The 20,000-nt window shown below is 43.5% G+C and overlaps 1 protein-coding gene across 4 annotated transcripts in view; it reads right to left on the reverse strand.

Moving 5' to 3' along the window:
- The window catches only part of LOC116059899 (IQ motif and SEC7 domain-containing protein 1-like), a 147,382-nt gene that overhangs the window by 9,773 nt on the left and 117,609 nt on the right, over window positions 1-20,000 (reverse strand). For all 4 annotated transcript variants that reach the window (XM_036007986.1, XM_036007985.1, XM_036007988.1 and 1 more), the window contains 8 exons: window positions 18,690-19,532; window positions 17,610-17,768; window positions 10,279-10,401; window positions 8,775-8,941; window positions 5,356-5,495; window positions 4,782-4,907; window positions 4,482-4,581; window positions 2,174-2,335 (listed from right to left, as the gene is read on the reverse strand). In XM_036007986.1, the coding sequence (XP_035863879.1) occupies window positions 2,174-2,335; window positions 4,482-4,581; window positions 4,782-4,907; window positions 5,356-5,495; window positions 8,775-8,941; window positions 10,279-10,401; window positions 17,610-17,768; window positions 18,690-19,532 (1,820 nt within the window). The remainder of the gene's footprint in view (window positions 1-2,173; window positions 2,336-4,481; window positions 4,582-4,781; window positions 4,908-5,355; window positions 5,496-8,774; window positions 8,942-10,278; window positions 10,402-17,609; window positions 17,769-18,689; window positions 19,533-20,000) is intronic.

Below are 20,000 nucleotides of genomic sequence, written 5' to 3' on the forward strand. Positions count from 1 at the left end.
CTTGTGAACAGCAATCTTTAAGTCTGACCACAGATTTTCTATTGGATTGAGGTCTGGGCTTTGACTAGGCCATTCCAACCCATTTATATGTTTCCCCTTAAACCACCCAAGAGTTGCCTTAGCAGTGTGTTTGGGGTCATTATCCTGCTGGAAGGTGAACCTCCGTCCTAGCCTCAAATCACACACAGAGTGGTACAGGTTTTACTCAAGAATATCCCTGTATTTGGCACCATCCATCTTTCCCTCAACTCTGACCAGTTTCCCAGTCCCGGCTGCTGAAACCCATCCCCACAGCATGATGCTGCCCCCACCATGTTTCACTGTGGGGATGTGCTCTTTGGGTGATGTGATGTGTTGGGTTTGCACCAGACATAGCGTTTTCTTTGATGGCCGAAAAGTTCAATTTTAGTCTCATCAGAACCAGAGCACCTTCCTCCATACATTTTGGGAGTCTCCCACATGCCTTTTCGCAAACTCAAAACGTGCCATTTTGTTTTTTGCTGAAAGTAATGGCTTTCTTCTGGCCACTCTGCCATAAAGCCCAACTCTGTGGAGCGTATGGCTTATTGTGGTCCTATGTACAGATACTCCAGTCTCTTCTGTGGAACTCTGCAGCTCCTCCAGGGTTACCTTAGGTCTCTGTGCTGCCTCTCTGATTAATGCCCTCCTGGCCCGGTCCGTGAGTTTTGGTGGACGGCCGTCTCTTGGCAGGTTTGCTGTTGTGCCATGTTCTTTCCATTTGGTTATGATAGATGATGGTGCTCCTGGAGATCATCAAAGATTTGGATATTTTGTTATAACCTAACCCTGACTTGTACTTCTCAACAACATTGTCCCTTACTTGTTTGGAGAGTTCCTTGGTCTTCATGGCAGTGTTTGGTTAGTGGTGCCTCTTGCTTAGGTGTTGCAGCCTCTGGGGCCTTTAAAAAAGGTGTGTGTATATGTAATGACAGATCATGTGACACTTAGATTGCACACAGGTGGACATCATTTCACTAATGATGTGACTTCTGAAGGTAATTGGTTGCACCAGAGCTTTTTATGAGCTTCATAACAAAGGGGGTGAATACATACGCACATGCCAATTTTCAGTTTTTTATTTCTAAAAAATAGTTTTATGTATATATTTTTCTCATTTCACTTCACCAACTTAGACTATTGTGTTATGATCCATCACATACAATTCAGATTAAAAAAACATTGAACTAAAGGCTGTAATGTAACAAAATAGGTAAAAAGCCAGGGGGGGGGTGAATACAAGGCACTGTACATATTCCTGCCTCTGCTGAATTAATTAATCCTGTCCTGTTTGTTATTTTGTTTGTATGAAAAAGAAGCACTGTTATAACTTTATAACATGATATTTTGAGATGAAGCTTCATAATAAAAATATTTGAAACATACACAAACAAAACACCTGAGTTCATGAATATGTTGGATATTCCTACAGACATTCATGTAATCTTCTGCTGTATCATGTTATTATCATGTTATTATCAGCTGTATCATGTTATTATCATGTTATTATCAGCTGTATCACGTTATTATCATGTTATTATCAGCTGTATCATGTTATTATCATGTTATTATCAGCTGTATCATGTTATTATCATGTTATTATCAGCTGTATCATGTTATTATCATGTTATTATCAGCTGTATCATGTTATTATCATGTTATTATCAGCTGTATCATGTTATTATCATGTTATCAGCTGTATCATGTTATTATCATGTTATTATCAGCTGTATCATGTGTTATTGATGGCGCTGTTTGCAGAACATTATCGTTCAGCAGTGTGGACGCTCACATGGTTATGGTTACGGTTACTGGTTATAAACGGGCCATAACGCTGCTACTATACTACCACTTCTTTACTTTACCGTTAGCACGGGTACTGAAGCTGCTATTGTGGTTTCCTATTACTACTACTACTACTAGTACTACTACTACTACTCCTACTACTCCTACTCCTACTACTACTACTACTAGTACTACTACTCCTACTCCTACTACTACTACTACTACTACTAGTACTACTACTACTACTACTACTACTACTACTACTACTACTAGTACTACTACGTAATACTTGGTGTGAAGTTTCCACTGTTTAGTCAGTACTTTTAGCCATCTATTTCAGCAGATGAGCTGCTCCGGTGAGGACACTCACACTCGACGCGGTACTTCTCCATGTCCTGGACCTCAGCGATGCTCTCTCGCAGGTCAGACGTGAAGCGAGCGCGGTCCTGCTGGCTCGGCGCCGTGAAGACGATCAGCACCTTCCTCTCTCCGCCGGGGTTCGCTGACGTCAGCCGGATCCCGTGGGGGTAGTCTAGAGAAAACACACACACACACACACACACACACACACACACACACACACACAAACAGCTGACCCGTATTGTTGGCCGACAGTAGATGAGATGATTTCTTTGACAGAAAAAATAGATTTCAGCGATCTAACATGAATGTTAACATCAGATTTAGATGTCTGAGTCTCTGAATGAAAGAACCAGGCTTTCTTTTCTGTTCTGTTTTCTTTTAAAGATTTATCGTTTATCGTTTGATACGACTCCTTTGCTTCTGTATGTTATACAGTTTAGAGAATATTACTGTGATATGACCAAGAAAATAAGTTGTCACACACACACCTTACCTTCCTCCCACATTATACAAACACACACGCATGCACGCATGCATACACACACACACACACACACACACACACACACACACACACACACACACAGACACACACACACAGACACACATACACACACACACACACACACACACACACACACACACAGACACACACACATACACACACACACACACAGACACACACACACACACACACACACACACACACACACACACACACACACACACACACAGACACACACACACACACACACACACACACACACACACACACACACACACACACTCCGGCAGCTGATGTAAGATTGTGCTGATGAATCATTCGGACAATCTGTTCCGGTCACAGTCATCACCGCAGGACGCCGCGTCCCATTTAGCTCCAACTGGAGAACCAGAGCAGTCAACAACACCACCAACAACAACAGATACACAACCAGCACTGCAGCTCGGAGACGACACAAACATCGGAATAATGTCGACCTTGTAATGTGACACAATGTCATATAAAATATTAACAGAAAACAGGAGATATTCCTTTAGCTGAAATGCTCATAAACATCTTTATTTAAAGGAGCTGAACGAACGGTTGGAGCTAGAAGCTTTTTTAGTTTTTACTTTATTGGTTCATTGACTAACCCTAACCCAAAATCAGGATGCAGGGATGCAGCTACGGCCACGACAGTTAAGTTCAGAAACCAAAAGGAATCGTGTTGGTTGATGAGTCATGTTTAGGTGAACGTTTTCAGATCATATATTTAGGAAATCCTGTGATATGCTGCTGCTGCTGCTGCTACTGCTGCTGCTGTTTCTGTCCTGACTGAGGAACATTTAAAGAAGAGGCTGGCAGACAGAGCAACATTTCTGGAATCGCAGAGGAAAGTTTTTGTTTTACCAAGTGATTATTTACTAGCCTGGGAAAACCCTGACGAATGTCCGGCAAATTTGAGATTTGCTCTGCAAGTCCATCTGGCCAAGAGCCCATTCAAGCCCATTTCCAGTTTTTCCAAATCGAGGCACCAATCACAACCGCTGAGGCGGGCTTTACACGGTGACGATAGCTTCTTGTGTACATTCAACATGGCGGCCACCGAAGCGCAGCAACCGGTTGATGCTGTTGTCGCTGCTACGTCACCCGGATCGTTGGTCTGATTGGTTGAAGGACTATCCAATGGGCTGTGAATGAACCCTCCCCAGGCCCACTCTCAGTAACAAGTAACGAGTCTCGAATTTTTGTCCCACGTGTGATTTAGTTGCACAACCGATTAGACTGATTGACATGCGTCCTATTTCCAAATGTCTCCGTCTGCGTCCAGACTACAGAGCATCCCGAAGTTTAAAACCCAAACTGTTCTGGCTCGGAGACGCTGCAGTACTGTAGACGGACGCCAGGCGGAAACACAGCAGAAGATATTCATATTTAAACCAAAATGCAGCAGTGTGTGTGTGTGTGTGTGCGTGTGCATGTGCATGTGTGCGTGTGCATGTGTATGTGTGTGTGTGTGCGTGTGTGTGTGTGTGTGTGTGTGTGTGTTGTGGGGTAAAAATAGAGAGTTGAGCGGGTGCAAAAAATAAATAGATATGAAAAATAAAACAGAGAGAAGCTGAGACAGATGGAGGGAGCAGATGGACGAGAGAGAGAGTTTTTTTCACTATGATTTTTTTCTTCCATAAATTCATATATTTCAGTTTACTCAATGAATTGTATGCATGTATTCATTATAATCTCATTTTTAAATTATATTATCCTTGACACTTTGGCAATATTGATTTCCTGACATTGAGAGACAGAGAAACAGAGAGCTGGCGGTGCTTACAGGTGTTCTGGAAGGTGTGGACCTGCATGTCCACCAGAGGAAACGATTGTCTGAAGTTGTACGTGACTGAACTCTTCTTCTTCTGGAAGATCTTCGTCACCTGAGGACAAGGAAAGAGAGGCAAGATAAAACGTCATGGAATGAAGACGAACAGAAAGACATTTTTCTTCAGGACATGAACACCTGTTTCCATATGCTGCTGACAGTTATAAATACTAGAATACATACTGATTACAGTGCTTCACATTACGCACAAATGCACACGCACGCACACACGCACACGCAGTAAGCATAGATTACCATGAGCAGGTCGTTGAACAGGAAGACTTCTCTCTGGTGGACGCCGCTCCGCTGACCTCGGTTCGGATCGGGAACCTCGAACAGCTGACAGCAGCACACCAACCTGCGGTGAGGCAGAGACAGCATCTGCAACACACACACACACACACACACACACACACACACACACACACACACACACACACACACACACACACACATGAAGTAAAAAGTACAATATTTCTCTCTGAAATGTAGCGGAGTAGAAGTAGAAAGTGGCATGAAAAGCAAATACTCAAGTAAAGTACAAGTACCTCAACATTTGGACTCAAGTACAGTAATGGAGTAAATGTACTCAGTTACATTCCACCAGAAGGGATGCAGCTACGCAAAGTTATGCTAAATCTCGCAAAATCTAGGCTAATATAATAATATATTTTAATACTTTCACCCAGGAAACAAGTGTTTTAACTCAAACTACCATCGTCTTCCTAAACCTAACTGCCGTCTCCACAGCTGCATCCCATGGATCTGACAGCTGGAGTTACCCACACACAGTAACTTCAGACTGTGTCCAGATGTTTGCGGGTCTTACCGGCTTCTTTCCGACCACCATCCTCTCCACCGCCTGCACCTGAGACACGTGGTCGTCGTTGGTCCGCAGCTCCCATTTCTGGATCCTTCCGTAGATGGCGAGCAGCAGATCTCTGGGGATGTCCTGACCGTTATCAACGCCTGACGGAAACAAACACACACACACACACACACACACACACACACACACACACACACACACACACACACACACACACGCACGCGCATGCACGCACACACACAGACACACACACACACACACACACACACACACACACACACACTTAGACAATTGTTTGGATTGTTTGTGTTGCCTTTCTGGAGTTTTTTCTTCTGAGTTTTTGTTGCCTTTATCTGACGTTTTTCACAATTTTTTCTGACGTTTTTTTCCCATAATTTTTTTGGCTCTTTTCTCAGACCATCACTGGCCATTCCCACAGTGTGTGTTTTGGGTCCCACCAGCACGGCAAACATTTGTCTATATCCTTGATGCTCCCCTTCCTCTGTCTCTGTGTTGGCGTTCTAACCTCTGGTGGATTTCTGAGGACTATGGTTAACTGCTCCTCAGATCTCTGCAGGGTAAATCCAGACAGCTAGCTAGACTATCTGTCAATGACTGAGTTTTCTCTCACATGACTACTTTTCAGCGGCTCGTTGCGGCGCTTAGCACCGCCCAAGATGATTGTGATTGGTTTAAAGAAATGCCAATAAACCAGAGCAGGTTCTTCTCCCATCCAGGAATGCTGTGTGGACTAGCCAGACCTTCCTCCGCAGCGCTGTGGAGGAGGGTCTGGCTAAGCGAGACTAGGCAAACATTAGATTGATAGTCAATACATTGACCATTGACTTTGAGTCTTGTCCCTTCCCGAGGGACACACGTTATTTTACTTACTAATAAAGATTTGCATACCTGTGCATAGTGCATAGTGATAAGTAACGAATTCCATTCTGCAAGTTGTGCAATAATTAGTTAATATTAATTAGTTAATATAAATGTTAATTATGCCTATAGTTATTCTAGTCTAATCAGGGCAACGTGATATAATAATAATTATAATAATAATAACGTCAGTTATTTATTTCACATTTTTACCTAGTCGCAGCAACGTTAAAAACCGCCCGCTCCTGCGGGATACCAATCCCAATGCAGTCTGCTCTCGTAAAGTTTGTAAATTAGACTTTTACTTATTTTCATGTTTTATTCCCGCTGCCTCCTGTTTCTACATTTGTTTCTGGGCCGACTCAACCACAGTTCATTTCTGGATGCCCCTCCCCTTCCTCTCTCTCCGTGTGTTTCTGTTCTCAAACTCTTTCTCTTCAGGAAACAACAACTAACTTGTAGCTAGCGAGCTACACGCTAAAAATATCAAGTTTAGTAGAAGATGTGGACGGTTCGACAAGACAGACCTGCTTGGTTCTTTCAGGGAATGATTGTAAATATTTACTAAGAATATGTTTAGGACATTTCCTCTCTAACTGGGAGGTTTTGGGACTGATTGGTGGGATTGCTGTGGACGAAGTACACATGGAGATACACTGGTAAGAGCCAATGAGGTTGAACCATGTATCAGCTGATTTAAATAGCTCATGTTACTGGATTGTGTCAACAGTTAACTTCATTTAATATTGGATGAGGAGTTTTCTTTAGCGGGGTGAAAATGTTCCACCAAAACAAGTTCCTTCCTGAGACTATTTAGCAGAGCTTCCGCCACTGCGTCTGAAGCTCAGCACCACCCAAGACCGTTGTGACTGGTTAAAGGTCCTATGACATGCTGCTTTTTGGATGCTTTTATATAGACCTTAGTGGTCCCCTAATACTGTATCTGAAGTCTCTTTTATATAGGCCTTAGTGGTCCCCTAATACTGTATCTGAAGTCTCTTTTATATAGACCTTAGTGGTCCCCTAATACTGTATCTGAAGTCTCTTTTATATAGACCTTAGTGGTCCCCTAATACTGTATCTGAAGTATCTTTTATATAGACTTTAGTGGTCCCCTAATACTGTTTCTGAAGTCTCTTTATATAGACCTTAGTGGTCCCTAATACTGTATCTGAAGTCTCTATATATAGACCTTAGTGGTCCCCTAATACTGTATCTGAAGTCTCTTTATATAGACCTTAGTGGTCCCCTAATACTGTATCTGAAGTCTCTTTTATATAGACCTTAGTGGTTCCCTAATACTGTATCTGAAGTCTCTTTATATAGACTTTAGTGGTCCCCTAATACTGTATCTGAAGTCTCTTTATATAGACCTTAGTGGTCCCCTAATACTGTATCTGAAGTCTCTTTATATAGACCTTAGTGGTCCCTAATACTGTATCTGAAGTCTCTTTTATATAGACCTTAGTGGTCCCCTAATACTGTATCTGAAGTCTCTTTATATAGACCTTAGTGGTCCCCTAATACTGTATCTGAAGTCTCTTTATATAGACCTTAGTGGTCCCTAATACTGTATCTGAAGTCTCTTTTATATAGACCTTAGTGGTCCCCTAATACTGTATCTGAAGTCTCTTTATATAGACCTTAGTGGTCCCCTAATACTGTATCTGAAGTCTCTTTTATATAGACCTTAGTGGTCCCCTAATACTGTATCTGAAGTCTCTTTTATATAGACCTTAGTGGTCCCCTAATACTGTATCTGAAGTCTCTTTATATAGACCTTAGTGGTCCCCTAATACTGTATTTGAAGTCTCTTTATATAGACCTTAGTGGTCCCCTAATACTGTATCTGAAGTCTCTTTATATAGACCTTAGTGGTCCCCTAATACTGTATCTGAAGTCTCTTTATATAGACCTTAGTGGTCCCCTAATACTGTATCTGAAGTCTCTTTATATAGACCTTAGTGGTCCCCTAATACTGTATCTGAAGTCTCTTTATATAGACCTTAGTGGTCCCCTAATACTGTATCTGAAGTCTCTTTCCCTAAATTCAGCCTTGGTGCAGAATTACAGCCACTAGAGCCAGTCCCACAATGAGCTTTCCTTAGGATGTGCCATTTCTGTGTCTGTAGCTTTAAATGCTATTGAGGAGGAGAGAGGGGGGGGGCAAGGTGGAGGGTGGGGGTTTGGCCTTGACCAACTGCCATGCTTCGCTTGTTTGAAAGCCATGATGTCCCTCTCTTTCATGGACGGGCCAAATTCTCTGGGCGGGCAAAGCAGAGAAAGGGGAGGTAACCTTTCCCCTTATGATGTCATAAAGGGAAGATTCCTGATCGGCCCATCTGAGCTTTCATTTTCTCAAAGGCAGAGCAGGATACCCAGGGCTCGGTTTACACCTATCACCATTTCTAGCCACTGGGGGACAATAGGCAGGCTGGGGGAATGCATATTAATGTTGAAAAACCTCATAAAGTGAAATGTTCATGCCATGGGACCTTTAACAGAAATGCGTGACTACAAGAGAAGATGCAGTGACTGACCCCGTAGGTTCTTGATGAAGTCCTCCAACTTCATCTTCCTCTCTGGCTTGACGTTGGGGCTGTACATGTCCGTGTTGAGGAGGATGATGGCGAAGGCCAGGATGAAGATGGTGTCTGGATTCTGAAACTGCCGGATCAACACCGGGTTACAGACACAGTACCGCTGACTGCAGAGACAGAGAGAGAGAACGGAGAAAACATCAGAAACCTTCACCGGATCCTTTCTGGGACGTGTGGTTGTGTCCAAAATCTCATACTGTACTTTTGTGTAAATAAACAGCAGTGTGTATCTTTTTCTACGCACTGAGCTGTGATTTTCAACGTCACTTCTTGAGAGTCTCCTTGCCGGTTTGGAGAGGCGTAACCATAGTAACCTTTGCCGACCTCGGTTCTAGCGACATCGCCAGATAATGCTTAAATTACTGAAAAAGGTATCTTACTAGACCAACAGTCGCAGGTGACAAAATCACAGATTTTAAATGTAGAAATGTAAATTCTTCTCGCTTCTGACGTTCCAGAGCTGCCTGGTTTCTGTCCGTTTGTCTATTATGAACGTTGTTGTTACATTGCATTGTGGGAAAAATATGGGTTGGGTATTGTTTGGGTGTTTACCGATACCTGTGCTAAAACGATACATTTAAAAAGATTTAAAAAAGATATGTATGTATTTTAAAAAGAAAAAAAGGAGCAGAAAACGACAGTCGGCGACATTAAAGAAGGCTTGTTTATTGCTAAGGCCATATAGTCAAAATTAAATGATTTAATAATAATGTAATAACAATAATTATTTCACCAGTAAATTCCTGTTAAACGACCACCATGGATGGAAAAAGGGTATATTACAATAACTTTGAATGCACCATGAGGCTGGCGAGGCGAGTTTCAAGTGAACGCACCGTCTGTGTTGTTTTTCAGACAGCGGCAGCTGCAGTCAGACTGTTAGGTCTCGGTGTTGGAATCCTCTACAGGGAAATACAGTCACACCGTTTAACGTTAGCTGTCAGCATGTTAACCTTGTTTAATCCAGCTGCTAGCTAACGCTAGGCTCACGTTAGCTGCTGTCAAGTGTAGTGTTAACTAGCGTCCCATGCAGCGATGCTTCTTTTCCCTCTAACGTCCATTTCAGAGCATCAGAGGGCAGCGCTGGCATTTCAGTGGCGCCGAAATGAGGCACCGAAATCCGCCTTACTATTTGGTCCGGTAGATACCGGTTGTTAAGGCACCGGTGCTGTATTAGCACCGGGTGTCGGTACCCAACCCTAGTTATGAACGCTGTTGTTACTACATTGCATTGTGGGATATTTATGCCGGCGTAGTGTCCAGTGTTTGCGTACTGGGATATATTTCACTGGAAATAGCATGCAATTCACGTACATTTGGTTTCATATTAAGGTTTCAGACATAGTAAAAATCTCACATACTGTTTTAGCTACTAAATAAGATCTTAGTGTAACCCCTTCACTGCATCCTCTCTGGGAATCAAACCTGCGGCGCAGTTCAGTACCTGAAGGCCTCCACCAGCCGCTCTACCCGCTGAGCTTCACCCTGAACTTTAATCTGAGCCTGGAACTTCCTCAGAGCATCGTCCAGATCCATCCCGGAGAAATCCATCTCGTCCAGAACACAGCTGCAGAACCAGAGAACACGGATCAGCGTCAACTTAACTCTCACACAAATCACAAAGTTCTTTTACTCAATTGTTTCCTTAACTTTTACCGGAATTTGTGGTGTTTTTTAAGGGAGTAAACCTCTCTAAACTCCCAGCTCTTCCCCTCGCACCTAACCCTCGTGTTGTCTTCCCGTCGACCATGCAACGTTTTGTTTTTCTGGGTCAAGATTTACAATTCAAACTTATTTTTAACGTTTTGGTCAACTTTGAAACCATTTAAAAAATGTTTTTCAAATGCTGTGAAATTAAATAAAACAACATGGATGCATGGATGTATATGTTGTATGGGTTCCATACAACGTACATGCATGCATCCATGTTATTTGGGGGCAATTTGGTTGTAAGAAACCCATGTTTCTGATATAAAGAACTTTGAAAATGGGTAAAATCAGACCCGAGGACAACACAAGGGTTAAAGACTGAGACAGGATTTAGAACCATTTCTTTACACAGAGTTTGTGACCTTGTTATTTTATATATTATATCTCAGTGTTAAAGAAACTGTGCTAAGTCTTGTCTCATCTTTTAAAGAAGTTTGGGAGACTTTGATGACTTAGACAGAAACATTAAATGAAAGTTTCCATCAAGGAGATTTAGGATTAAGCAGAACAGTTTAACCACAATGTATGTTTGTGTTCCTGTCTGTCTGAAGGAGTATTTCAACTCATGCTGGAGGTGTTAACTTTAGCTGAATCTTCAATAGAAACAAGGCCCCGTAATCACCGAGGCTTACCTATATATCATGAACCCAAACACCTCAGCACAGACAGAAATATATGTCCGCCTGACCAAACTCAAGTAGACCCTTACACACCAACGCCGACTTGAGCGTATGCTCTGCGCGTAATACGTCTCCATAGCAGCAGGCGGCGCTTCTCTGTATTGTTTCCCAGAAAATTAAAACCGGCAGCTGACAGAACGAACGCGTCACGTGGGTCTTTTTTCTCCAGAAATTCACAGCCAGACTGTCATGGCGGCTCGTTCAGAATACGATCTCATATTGGACTAAAATAGTTCACCGAAACGTGTTTCTGAAAACATTTTAAGAGAGAAATAGGCCGTGCAGTTGCTGAATCTGTCTTCATTTCAGATCAACAAAGGTCAGTTTAAAAGATTTTCATCAGATTTTGAGAGGCTCATCCGCTCGCCATTTCCGGGTGAGTCCCGACTGCCCTGTCTCCGACTGAGCATGTCAGGTCAGCCAAAATAAAGGCCGACAGCTCCTCCGACGGACAACGGCACGGAACACACCAAACAGACTCGAGTCACCGACCTCGCCAGACGGTCCGACGGCCGATAATCGGCTCTGTGTGTCAGCGCCTTTAGGTGTGTTGTTTCTTCAACAATGTCTTCCCTGTGTGTGTGGACGGCATAAGTTACGGGGGGATGGGGGGGTTACAATCCCCCAATGACCAGTGCAATCCCCCAAATATCTATAAAACATAAGTGGTTGGCTTTCTCGATTAAATGTAATTGGCAAGGAAAGAAAAACTTTTTCACACAACTGCCACCTCTGTGTGTTCGTTTTATACACTGGAAGAATGGGCTCTTTTACTCAATCACCGTACATCATCTTCTTATAAAACTGACCACATGCTTCTCATCCGGCCACATCCCATTTACTAACTTATTGATGCCCAGACCCTCCACAACATCAGCTGTTCATTCCCAAACGTAATAACAGGATGCAGAAAGAACAAACTAACAGTATACCATCATAACTAGATTATAAAACAACAACATCCTAACAGGAAAACAGAGTCAAAAAACCACAAACATATTGGGCTTTAACATGAATGAGACCTGGAATACCACTGTCTCAATTTACACAGCATGAGTTTGTAAGCTGGAAATGCTACCATAACCAGTGGTGAAGTCTATGTGATACACAGGTATATGCTGTATACCCACTAGGACAGGTCAAGGATTTCCATATACCCACTTACAAAAGCGCAATGACAGAACTTTCACCATCTGTGTTGCGAGTTACTTAGGAACAGCAATGCAGTTGTGCAAATTTGAAATTTGAAATTAACTAATGTGAATCACCATAGACTATAGGAGATATAAAACGAAAGCGAACCTAAACTTTCAGTGTTTTGGTAAGCCTGCCCCTAAAGTTACTGCCATTTTGAGTGACACTGCAGCAGACGTTAACGTTACAGAAACTACAGGAAATGAGCCAGATGAGGCTGATGCTATACGTGGTAACCTTACAAAAAACGTAAGGGGCTGTCGCTCTGGGCACCCCTCTCTCACTCCCAACTCGTAAAATACTGATGCTTGGTCAGTGTCTCTCAGCGTCAGATACCGACACAAAAATCCCCCTTTAGTGTCTGTAGGGAACAGAGCAGCAGCTTGATCGTAAGATGATGTAGTATTAAAAGAGACAACTGTAGAGAGTAGTATGTAGAGAGACAACAGTAGAGAGTAGTATGTAGAGAGACAGCAGTAGAGAGTAGTATGTAGAGAGACAACAGTAGAGAGTAGTATGTAGAGAGACAACAGTAGAGAGCAGTATGAAGAGAGACAGCAGTAGAGAGTAGTATGTAGAGAGACAGCAGTAGAGAGTAGTATGTAGAGAGACAGCAGTAGAGAGTAGTATGTAGAGAGACAGCAGTAGAGAGTAGTATGTAGAGAGACAGCAGTAGAGAGTAGTATGTAGAGAGACAGCAGTAGAGAGTAGTATGTAGAGAGACGACAGTAGAGAGTAGTATGTAGAGAGACAACAGTAGAGAGCAGTATGTAGAGAAACAACAGTAGAGAGCAGTATGAAGAGAGACAACAGTAGAGAGTAGTATGTAGAGAGACAACAGTAGAGAGCAGTATGTAGAGAGACAACAGTAGAGAGCAGTATGTAGAGAGACAACAGTAGAGAGTAGTATGTAGAGAGACAACAGTAGAGAGCAGTATGAAGAGAGACAACAGTAGAGAGTAGTATGTAAAGAGACAACAGTAGAGAGTAGTATGAAGAGAGATGACAGTAGAGAGTAGTATGAAGAGAGAATACAGTAGAGAGTAGTATGTAGAGAGACGACAGTAGAGAGTAGTATGAAGAGAGACAGCAGTAGAGAGTAGTATGTAGAGAGACGACAGTAGAGAGAAGTATGTAGAGAGACAACAGTAGAGAATAGTATGTAGAGAGACAGCAGTAGAGAGTAGTATGTAGAGAGACGACAGTAGAGAGCAGTATGAAGAGAGACGACAGTAGAGAGCAATATGTAGAGAGACAGCAGTAGAGAGCAGTATGTAGAGAGACAGCAGTAGAGAGTAGTATGTAGAGAGACGACAGTAGAGAGCAGTATGAAGAGAGACGACAGTAGAGAGCAATATGTAGAGAGACAGCAGTAGAGAGCAGTATGTAGAGAGACAGCAGTAGAGAGTAGTATGTAGAGAGACAGCAGTAGAGAGTAGTATGTAGAGAGACAGCAGTAGAGAGAAGTATGTAGAGAGACAGCAGTAGAGAGTAGTATGTAGAGAGACAGCAGTAGAGAGTAGTATGTAGAGAGACGACAGTAGAGAGTAGTATGTAGAGAGACAACAGTAGAGAATAGTATGTAGAGAGACAGCAGTAGAGAGTAGTATGTAGAGAGACGACAGTAGAGAGCAGTATGAAGAGAGACAGCAGTAGAGAGCAATATGTAGAGAGACAGCAGTAGAGAGCAGTATGTAGAGAGACAGCAGTAGAGAGTAGTATGTAGAGAGACGACAGTAGAGAGTAGTATGTAGAGAGACAACAGTAGAGAGCAGTATGTAGAGAGACAACAGTAGAGAGCAATATGTAGAGAGACAGCAGTAGAGAGCAGTATGTAGAGAGACAGCAGTAGAGAGTAGTATGTAGAGAGACAGCAGTAGAGAGTAGTATGTAGAGAGACAGCAGTAGAGAGAAGTATGTAGAGAGACAGCAGTAGAGAGTAGTATGTAGAGAGACAGCAGTAGAGAGTAGTATGTAGAGAGACGACAGTAGAGAGTAGTATGTAGAGAGACAACAGTAGAGAATAGTATGTAGAGAGACAGCAGTAGAGAGTAGTATGTAGAGAGACGACAGTAGAGAGTAGTATGTAGAGAGACAACAGTAGAGAGTAGTATGTAGAGAGACAACAGTAGAGAGCAGTATGTAGAGAGACAACAGTAGAGAGCAGTATGAAGAGAGACAACAGTAGAGAGCAGTATGTAGAGAGACAACAGTAGAGAGCAGTATGTAGAGAGACAACAGTAGAGAGCAGTATGTAGAGAGACGACAGTAGAGAGCAGTATGTAGAGAGACGACAGTAGAGAGCAGTATGAAGAGAGACGACAGTAGAGAGCAGTATGTAAAGAGACGACAGTAGAGAGCAGTATGAAGAGAGACGACAGTAGAGAGCAGTATGAAGAGAGACGACAGTAGAGAGCAGTATGTAGAGAGACGACAGTAGAGAACAGTATGTAGAGAGACGACAGTAGAGAGCAGTATGTAGAGAGACGACAGTAGAGAGCAGTATGTAGAGAGACGACAGTAGAGAGCAATATGTAGAGAGACGACAGTAGAGAGCAGTATGTAGAGAGACGACAGTAGAGAGTAGTAGAGAGTAGTATGAAGAGAGACGACAGTAGAGAGTAGTATGAAGAGAGACGACAGTAGAGAGTAGTATGTAGAGAGACGACAGTAGAGAGTAGTATGTAGAGAGACGACAGTAGAGAGTAGTATGTAGAGAGACGACAGTAGAGAGTAGTATGTAGAGAGACGACAGTAGAGAGTAGTATGTAGAGAGACAACAGTAGAGAGTAGTATGTAGAGAGACAACAGTAGAGAGTAGTATGTAGAGAGACAACAGTAGAGAGTAGTATGTAGAGAGACAACAGTAGAGAGTAGTATGTAGAGAGACGACAGTAGAGAGTAGTATGTAGAGAGACGACAGTAGAGAGTAGTATGTAGAGAGACGACAGTAGAGAGCAGTATGAAGAGAGACAGCAGTAGAGAGCAGTATGTAGAGAGACAACAGTAGAGAGTAGTATGTAGAGAGACAGCAGTAGAGAGTAGTATGTAGAGAGACAACAGCAGAGAGTAGTATGTAGAGAGACAACAGTAGAGAGTAGTATGTAGAGAGACGACAGTAGAGAGTAGTATGTAGAGAGACGACAGGAGAGAGCAGTATGAAGAGAGACAGCAGTAGAGAGTAGTATGTAGAGAGACAACAGTAGAGAGTAGTATGTAGAGAGACAGCAGTAGAGAGTAGTATGTAGAGAGACAACAGTAGAGAGTAGTATGTAGAGAGACAACAGTAGAGAGTAGTATGTAGAGAGACAGCAGTAGAGAGTAGTATGTAGAGAGACAGCAGTAGAGAGTAGTATGTAGAGAGACAGCAGTAGAGAGTAGTATGTAGAGAGATGACAGTAGAGAGTAGTATGTAGAGAGACGACAGTAGAGAGCAGTATGTAGAGAGACAACAGTAGAGAGCAGTATGAAGAGAGACAACAGTAGAGAGTAGTATGTAGAGAGACAACAGTAGAGAGCAGTATGTAGAGAGACAACAGTAGAGAGCAGTATGTAGAGAGACAACAGTAGAGAGTAGTATGTAGAGAGACAACAGTAGAGAGCAGTATGAAGAGAGACAACAGTAGAGAGTAGTATGTAAAGAGACAACAGTAGAGAGTAGTATGAAGAGAGACGACAGTAGAGAGTAGTATGAAGAGAGAATACAGTAGAGAGTAGTATGTAGAGAGACGACAGTAGAGAGTAGTATGAAGAGAGACAGCAGTAGAGAGTAGTATGTAGAGAGACGACAGTAGAGAGTAGTATGTAGAGAGACGACAGTAGAGAGTAGTATGTAGAGAGACAACAGTAGAGAATAGTATGTAGAGAGACAGCAGTAGAGAGTAGTATGTAGAGAGACGACAGTAGAGAGCAGTATGAAGAGAGACAGCAGTAGAGAGTAGTATGTAGAGAGACAGCAGTAGAGAGTAGTATGTAGAGAGACAGCAGTAGAGAGTAGTATGTAGAGAGACGACAGTAGAGAGTAGTATGTAGAGAGACAACAGTAGAGAGTAGTATGTAGAGAGACAGCAGTAGAGAGTAGTATGTAGAGAGACGACAGTAGAGAGTAGTATGTAGAGAGACAACAGTAGAGAATAGTATGTAGAGAGACAGCAGTAGAGAGTAGTATGTAGAGAGACGACAGTAGAGAGCAGTATGAAGAGAGACAGCAGTAGAGAGCAGTATGTAGAGAGACAGCAGTAGAGAGTAGTATGTAGAGAGACAGCAGTAGAGAGTAGTATGTAGAGAGACGACAGTAGAGAGTAGTATGTAGAGTGACGACAGTAGAGAGTAGTATGTAGAGAGACGACAGTAGAGAGTAGTATGTAGAGAGACAACAGTAGAGAGTAGTATGTAGAGAGACAACAGTAGAGAGTAGTATGTAGAGAGACAACAGTAGAGAGTAGTATGTAGAGAGACAACAGTAGAGAGTAGTATGTAGAGAGACAACAATAGAGAGTAGTATGAAGAGAGACAACAGTAGAGAGTAGTATATAGAGAGACAACAGTAGAGAGTAGTATGTAGAGAGACAACAGTAGAGAGTAGTATGTAGAGAGACAACAGTAGAGAGTAGTATGAAGAGAGACAACAGTAGAGAGTAGTATGTAGAGAGACAACAGTAGAGAGTAGTATGAAGAGAGACAACAGTAGAGAGCAGTATGAAGAGAGACAACAGTAGAGAGTAGTATGAAGAGAGACAACAGTAGAGAGTAGTATGAAGAGAGACAACAGTAGAGAGTAGTATGTAGAGAGACAACTGGGGTTCATGTCCCGTTCTTGTCCCATGTGTCACTAAAACGTACATTTTTTAACCCCACCCACCATCTTTTCCTAAACTTAACTGTCCTGTTCTTGTGCTCCATGTCAGTTAAGCATCCCAAAGCGTCAAATAGTGACGCTAAAAGAAAACGTTTTGCGTCAGTAACAAACGTCAAAGGCACCTGACCAAGGGTCGCTTTGTGACGCGATTGGAGTGAGAATGTTAATGTTACTCTGGGACGGAAGAGTATGAAGCTGGGAGGCCAAAAATCACAGTATACTCACTACAAAAAAAACAAGACTACACAACTGACCACAACCATCAGCTGCGACTTCAACACTCAACAGAAAGATGTACACCAACAGTCAGGAAGATGTGCATGTGTTACTCACTCAAGGACATCCTTGTTGAACTGCGACCGGCTGCCCAGGAACTCTCCGATCATCTGGCGGCTCAGCCCTTTCCTCTCCAGGATGAATCTGGCGATGCCCACCGGCGTGTCCGACACAAAGCCTCGCTCGATCAGGTACTGGATCCCCTTCTCCGGCTTCCTGCAGCCCAGACAAGACATGCAGATATAAAACAATATTAAACTGCAACCTTTGACGAAATATGGCAACCATGTTTGTCTTATCTATCAAGAATGTCTTGTTACACATCTTAAAGGGTTACTTCAGTAATTTCCAACCTGGACTCTATGTCTCCATGTTTCTGTGTCTTAGTGTCTGATGGAACAACAATCTGTGAAACTGGTCCAGTAATAAACCAGAACCAAGCTGTAATGTAACCCTACAGGACTAATGTTCAGCAGCAGTTAGAGTCACTAAAAGTTCTGTTGTTGCTGCTGACAGACTCAGATTATTATTCTAAGAGTCACATTATGGGATGGATCCCTACAGAGATAGACCTTTTAGTTAAAGAGTAAGATCCTTTTAGTTTAACATGGAACAGCCCCGAAATCACCATCACCAAACCCAAAATAATCAGTACCTTTAGCGTGTTTAAAGCCAGCATATTTCCACCAGACTCCATGTAAATAATCAGGACTTTTAGCGTGTATAGAGCCAGCATATTTCCACCAGACTCCATGTAAATAATCAGGACTTTTAGCGTGTATAGAGCCAGCATATTTCCACCAGACTCCATGTAAATAATCAGTACTTTTAGCGTGTATAGAGCCAACATATTTCCACCAGACTCCATGTAAATAATCAGGACTTTTAGCGTGTATAGAGCCAGCATATTTCCACATGTAAATGGGTGAATTAAGGGTTTATTTCAACCAAACCAGAGTGGTGATTGTTGGAACAGTGGAAAGATGAACCAAGATGGCTTTTTATAATGTAAATTTGACATCACATTATTTTTACTTAAGATATTGGTTTAAAAAGATCGTAATAGTGGCTGGAATATATTGCTTGTTAAGTGAGGGATTATTATGCTCAGGTTCAGAGAAACACACTCGTACGTACTTGTTGAAGAGGTTGAGTCCGATGCGGTACTGCCGGCGTTGCACCACGTCGTTGTTGAAGGCGGGGGAGTCCCAGCTGTGGCGGCTCTCTCTCTGATAGGTCTGTTTTCCTGCTGCGGCCCCGCCCGCTGGCTCCCGCAGGCTGTCCCGGGACGAGGAGCCGGAGCTGCAGTTGTTGACGGTGGTGTCGTCGTTGGAGTTGGTGGTGGTGGAGTTGACACTCTCGTTGTCTCCATCGGAGCAGAGAAGGTGGTGGTGCAGCAGCGGGTGGTGCTGCGCCTCCATGTTGGAGGAGGACGAGGAGAGCGGCGAGGGCGTGAGCGGCGGTGGCAGCGGCGTGAGCGGAGGGACAGGGGAGGGCAGCGGGGAAGAGGGGGCTTCTGGGTAGCCGTGGGGGAAGGGTTGGTGGTGCAGGTGGTGGTAGTGGTGCTGGGAGAAGTGTTGAGGGTGTGGGACGTACGGGCTGCCGTGCACGTGGTGCATGTGCAGGATGTGTGGCGTGCTAAACTGCGCGTGGTGGTGGAGGATGGTGGGGAGGTGGGGGATGGGCGGTGGGTGGGGGTGGGGGTGAGGCAGTGGGTGTGGCGGCAGTGCTCGCGCTGACGGCATGGCTAGCGGGGCGCTGGCGGGGCTGCGTGTTTGTCCCTGTGCCGTGGCAACCGAGCGGCCGTTTGGTTTGTGTTTGATGGTTCCCTGCGGAGAGTCTGCCTCGCTGCTCCCTCCTCCTCCGCCTCCTCGCTCGTCCTCGCCGCTCTCTCCGTCGCCTCCTCCCCCCCTCCTCTCCTGTTCTCCGCCCGGCGCCTCCTGCTCGTACACCAGCCGTCCGATGGAGCCGCGCTCCGACCTGAACAACAAAAGCTCACGTTAAAGAATGTCATTTCATTCATGCTTTACATTTCTGTGTTTTGCTGAATGACAATAAAGGGAGTCTTGAATCTTGTTCCAGACATGAAGAGCGTAGAGCAGCGGACTCTTTCAACATTTAATATATACATTAATAGAGACGAATCGTTTCATACTCTGAAAGCCACGCCCACCAGAGGGGGAAACATCTCTCCTCTCTCCATTGACTTGTACTGTGTGAAGGTTTCCTCCTCTTCTATTCTGTCTGCTAGACAACAGAAACATGTCTAGAAGCTGCTGTGTGCCGATATTCACTACCAACAGGGTCAAGAACCAGAACTTTTTAACAGTTTTTAGAAGCTGCCGACTCCAAAAACTGAGTTTTTATGAAGACCAAAGAAATGGATGTGAGGAATCAGCGAGAGAATGGAGAGACACTAAGCTAACGTTATGTCAGACGTTACGTTGC

The sequence above is a fragment of the Sander lucioperca genome, chromosome 12 (genome assembly GCF_008315115.2).
Source record: "Sander lucioperca isolate FBNREF2018 chromosome 12, SLUC_FBN_1.2, whole genome shotgun sequence".
NCBI classification, from domain to species: Eukaryota; Metazoa; Chordata; class Actinopteri; order Perciformes; family Percidae; genus Sander; species Sander lucioperca.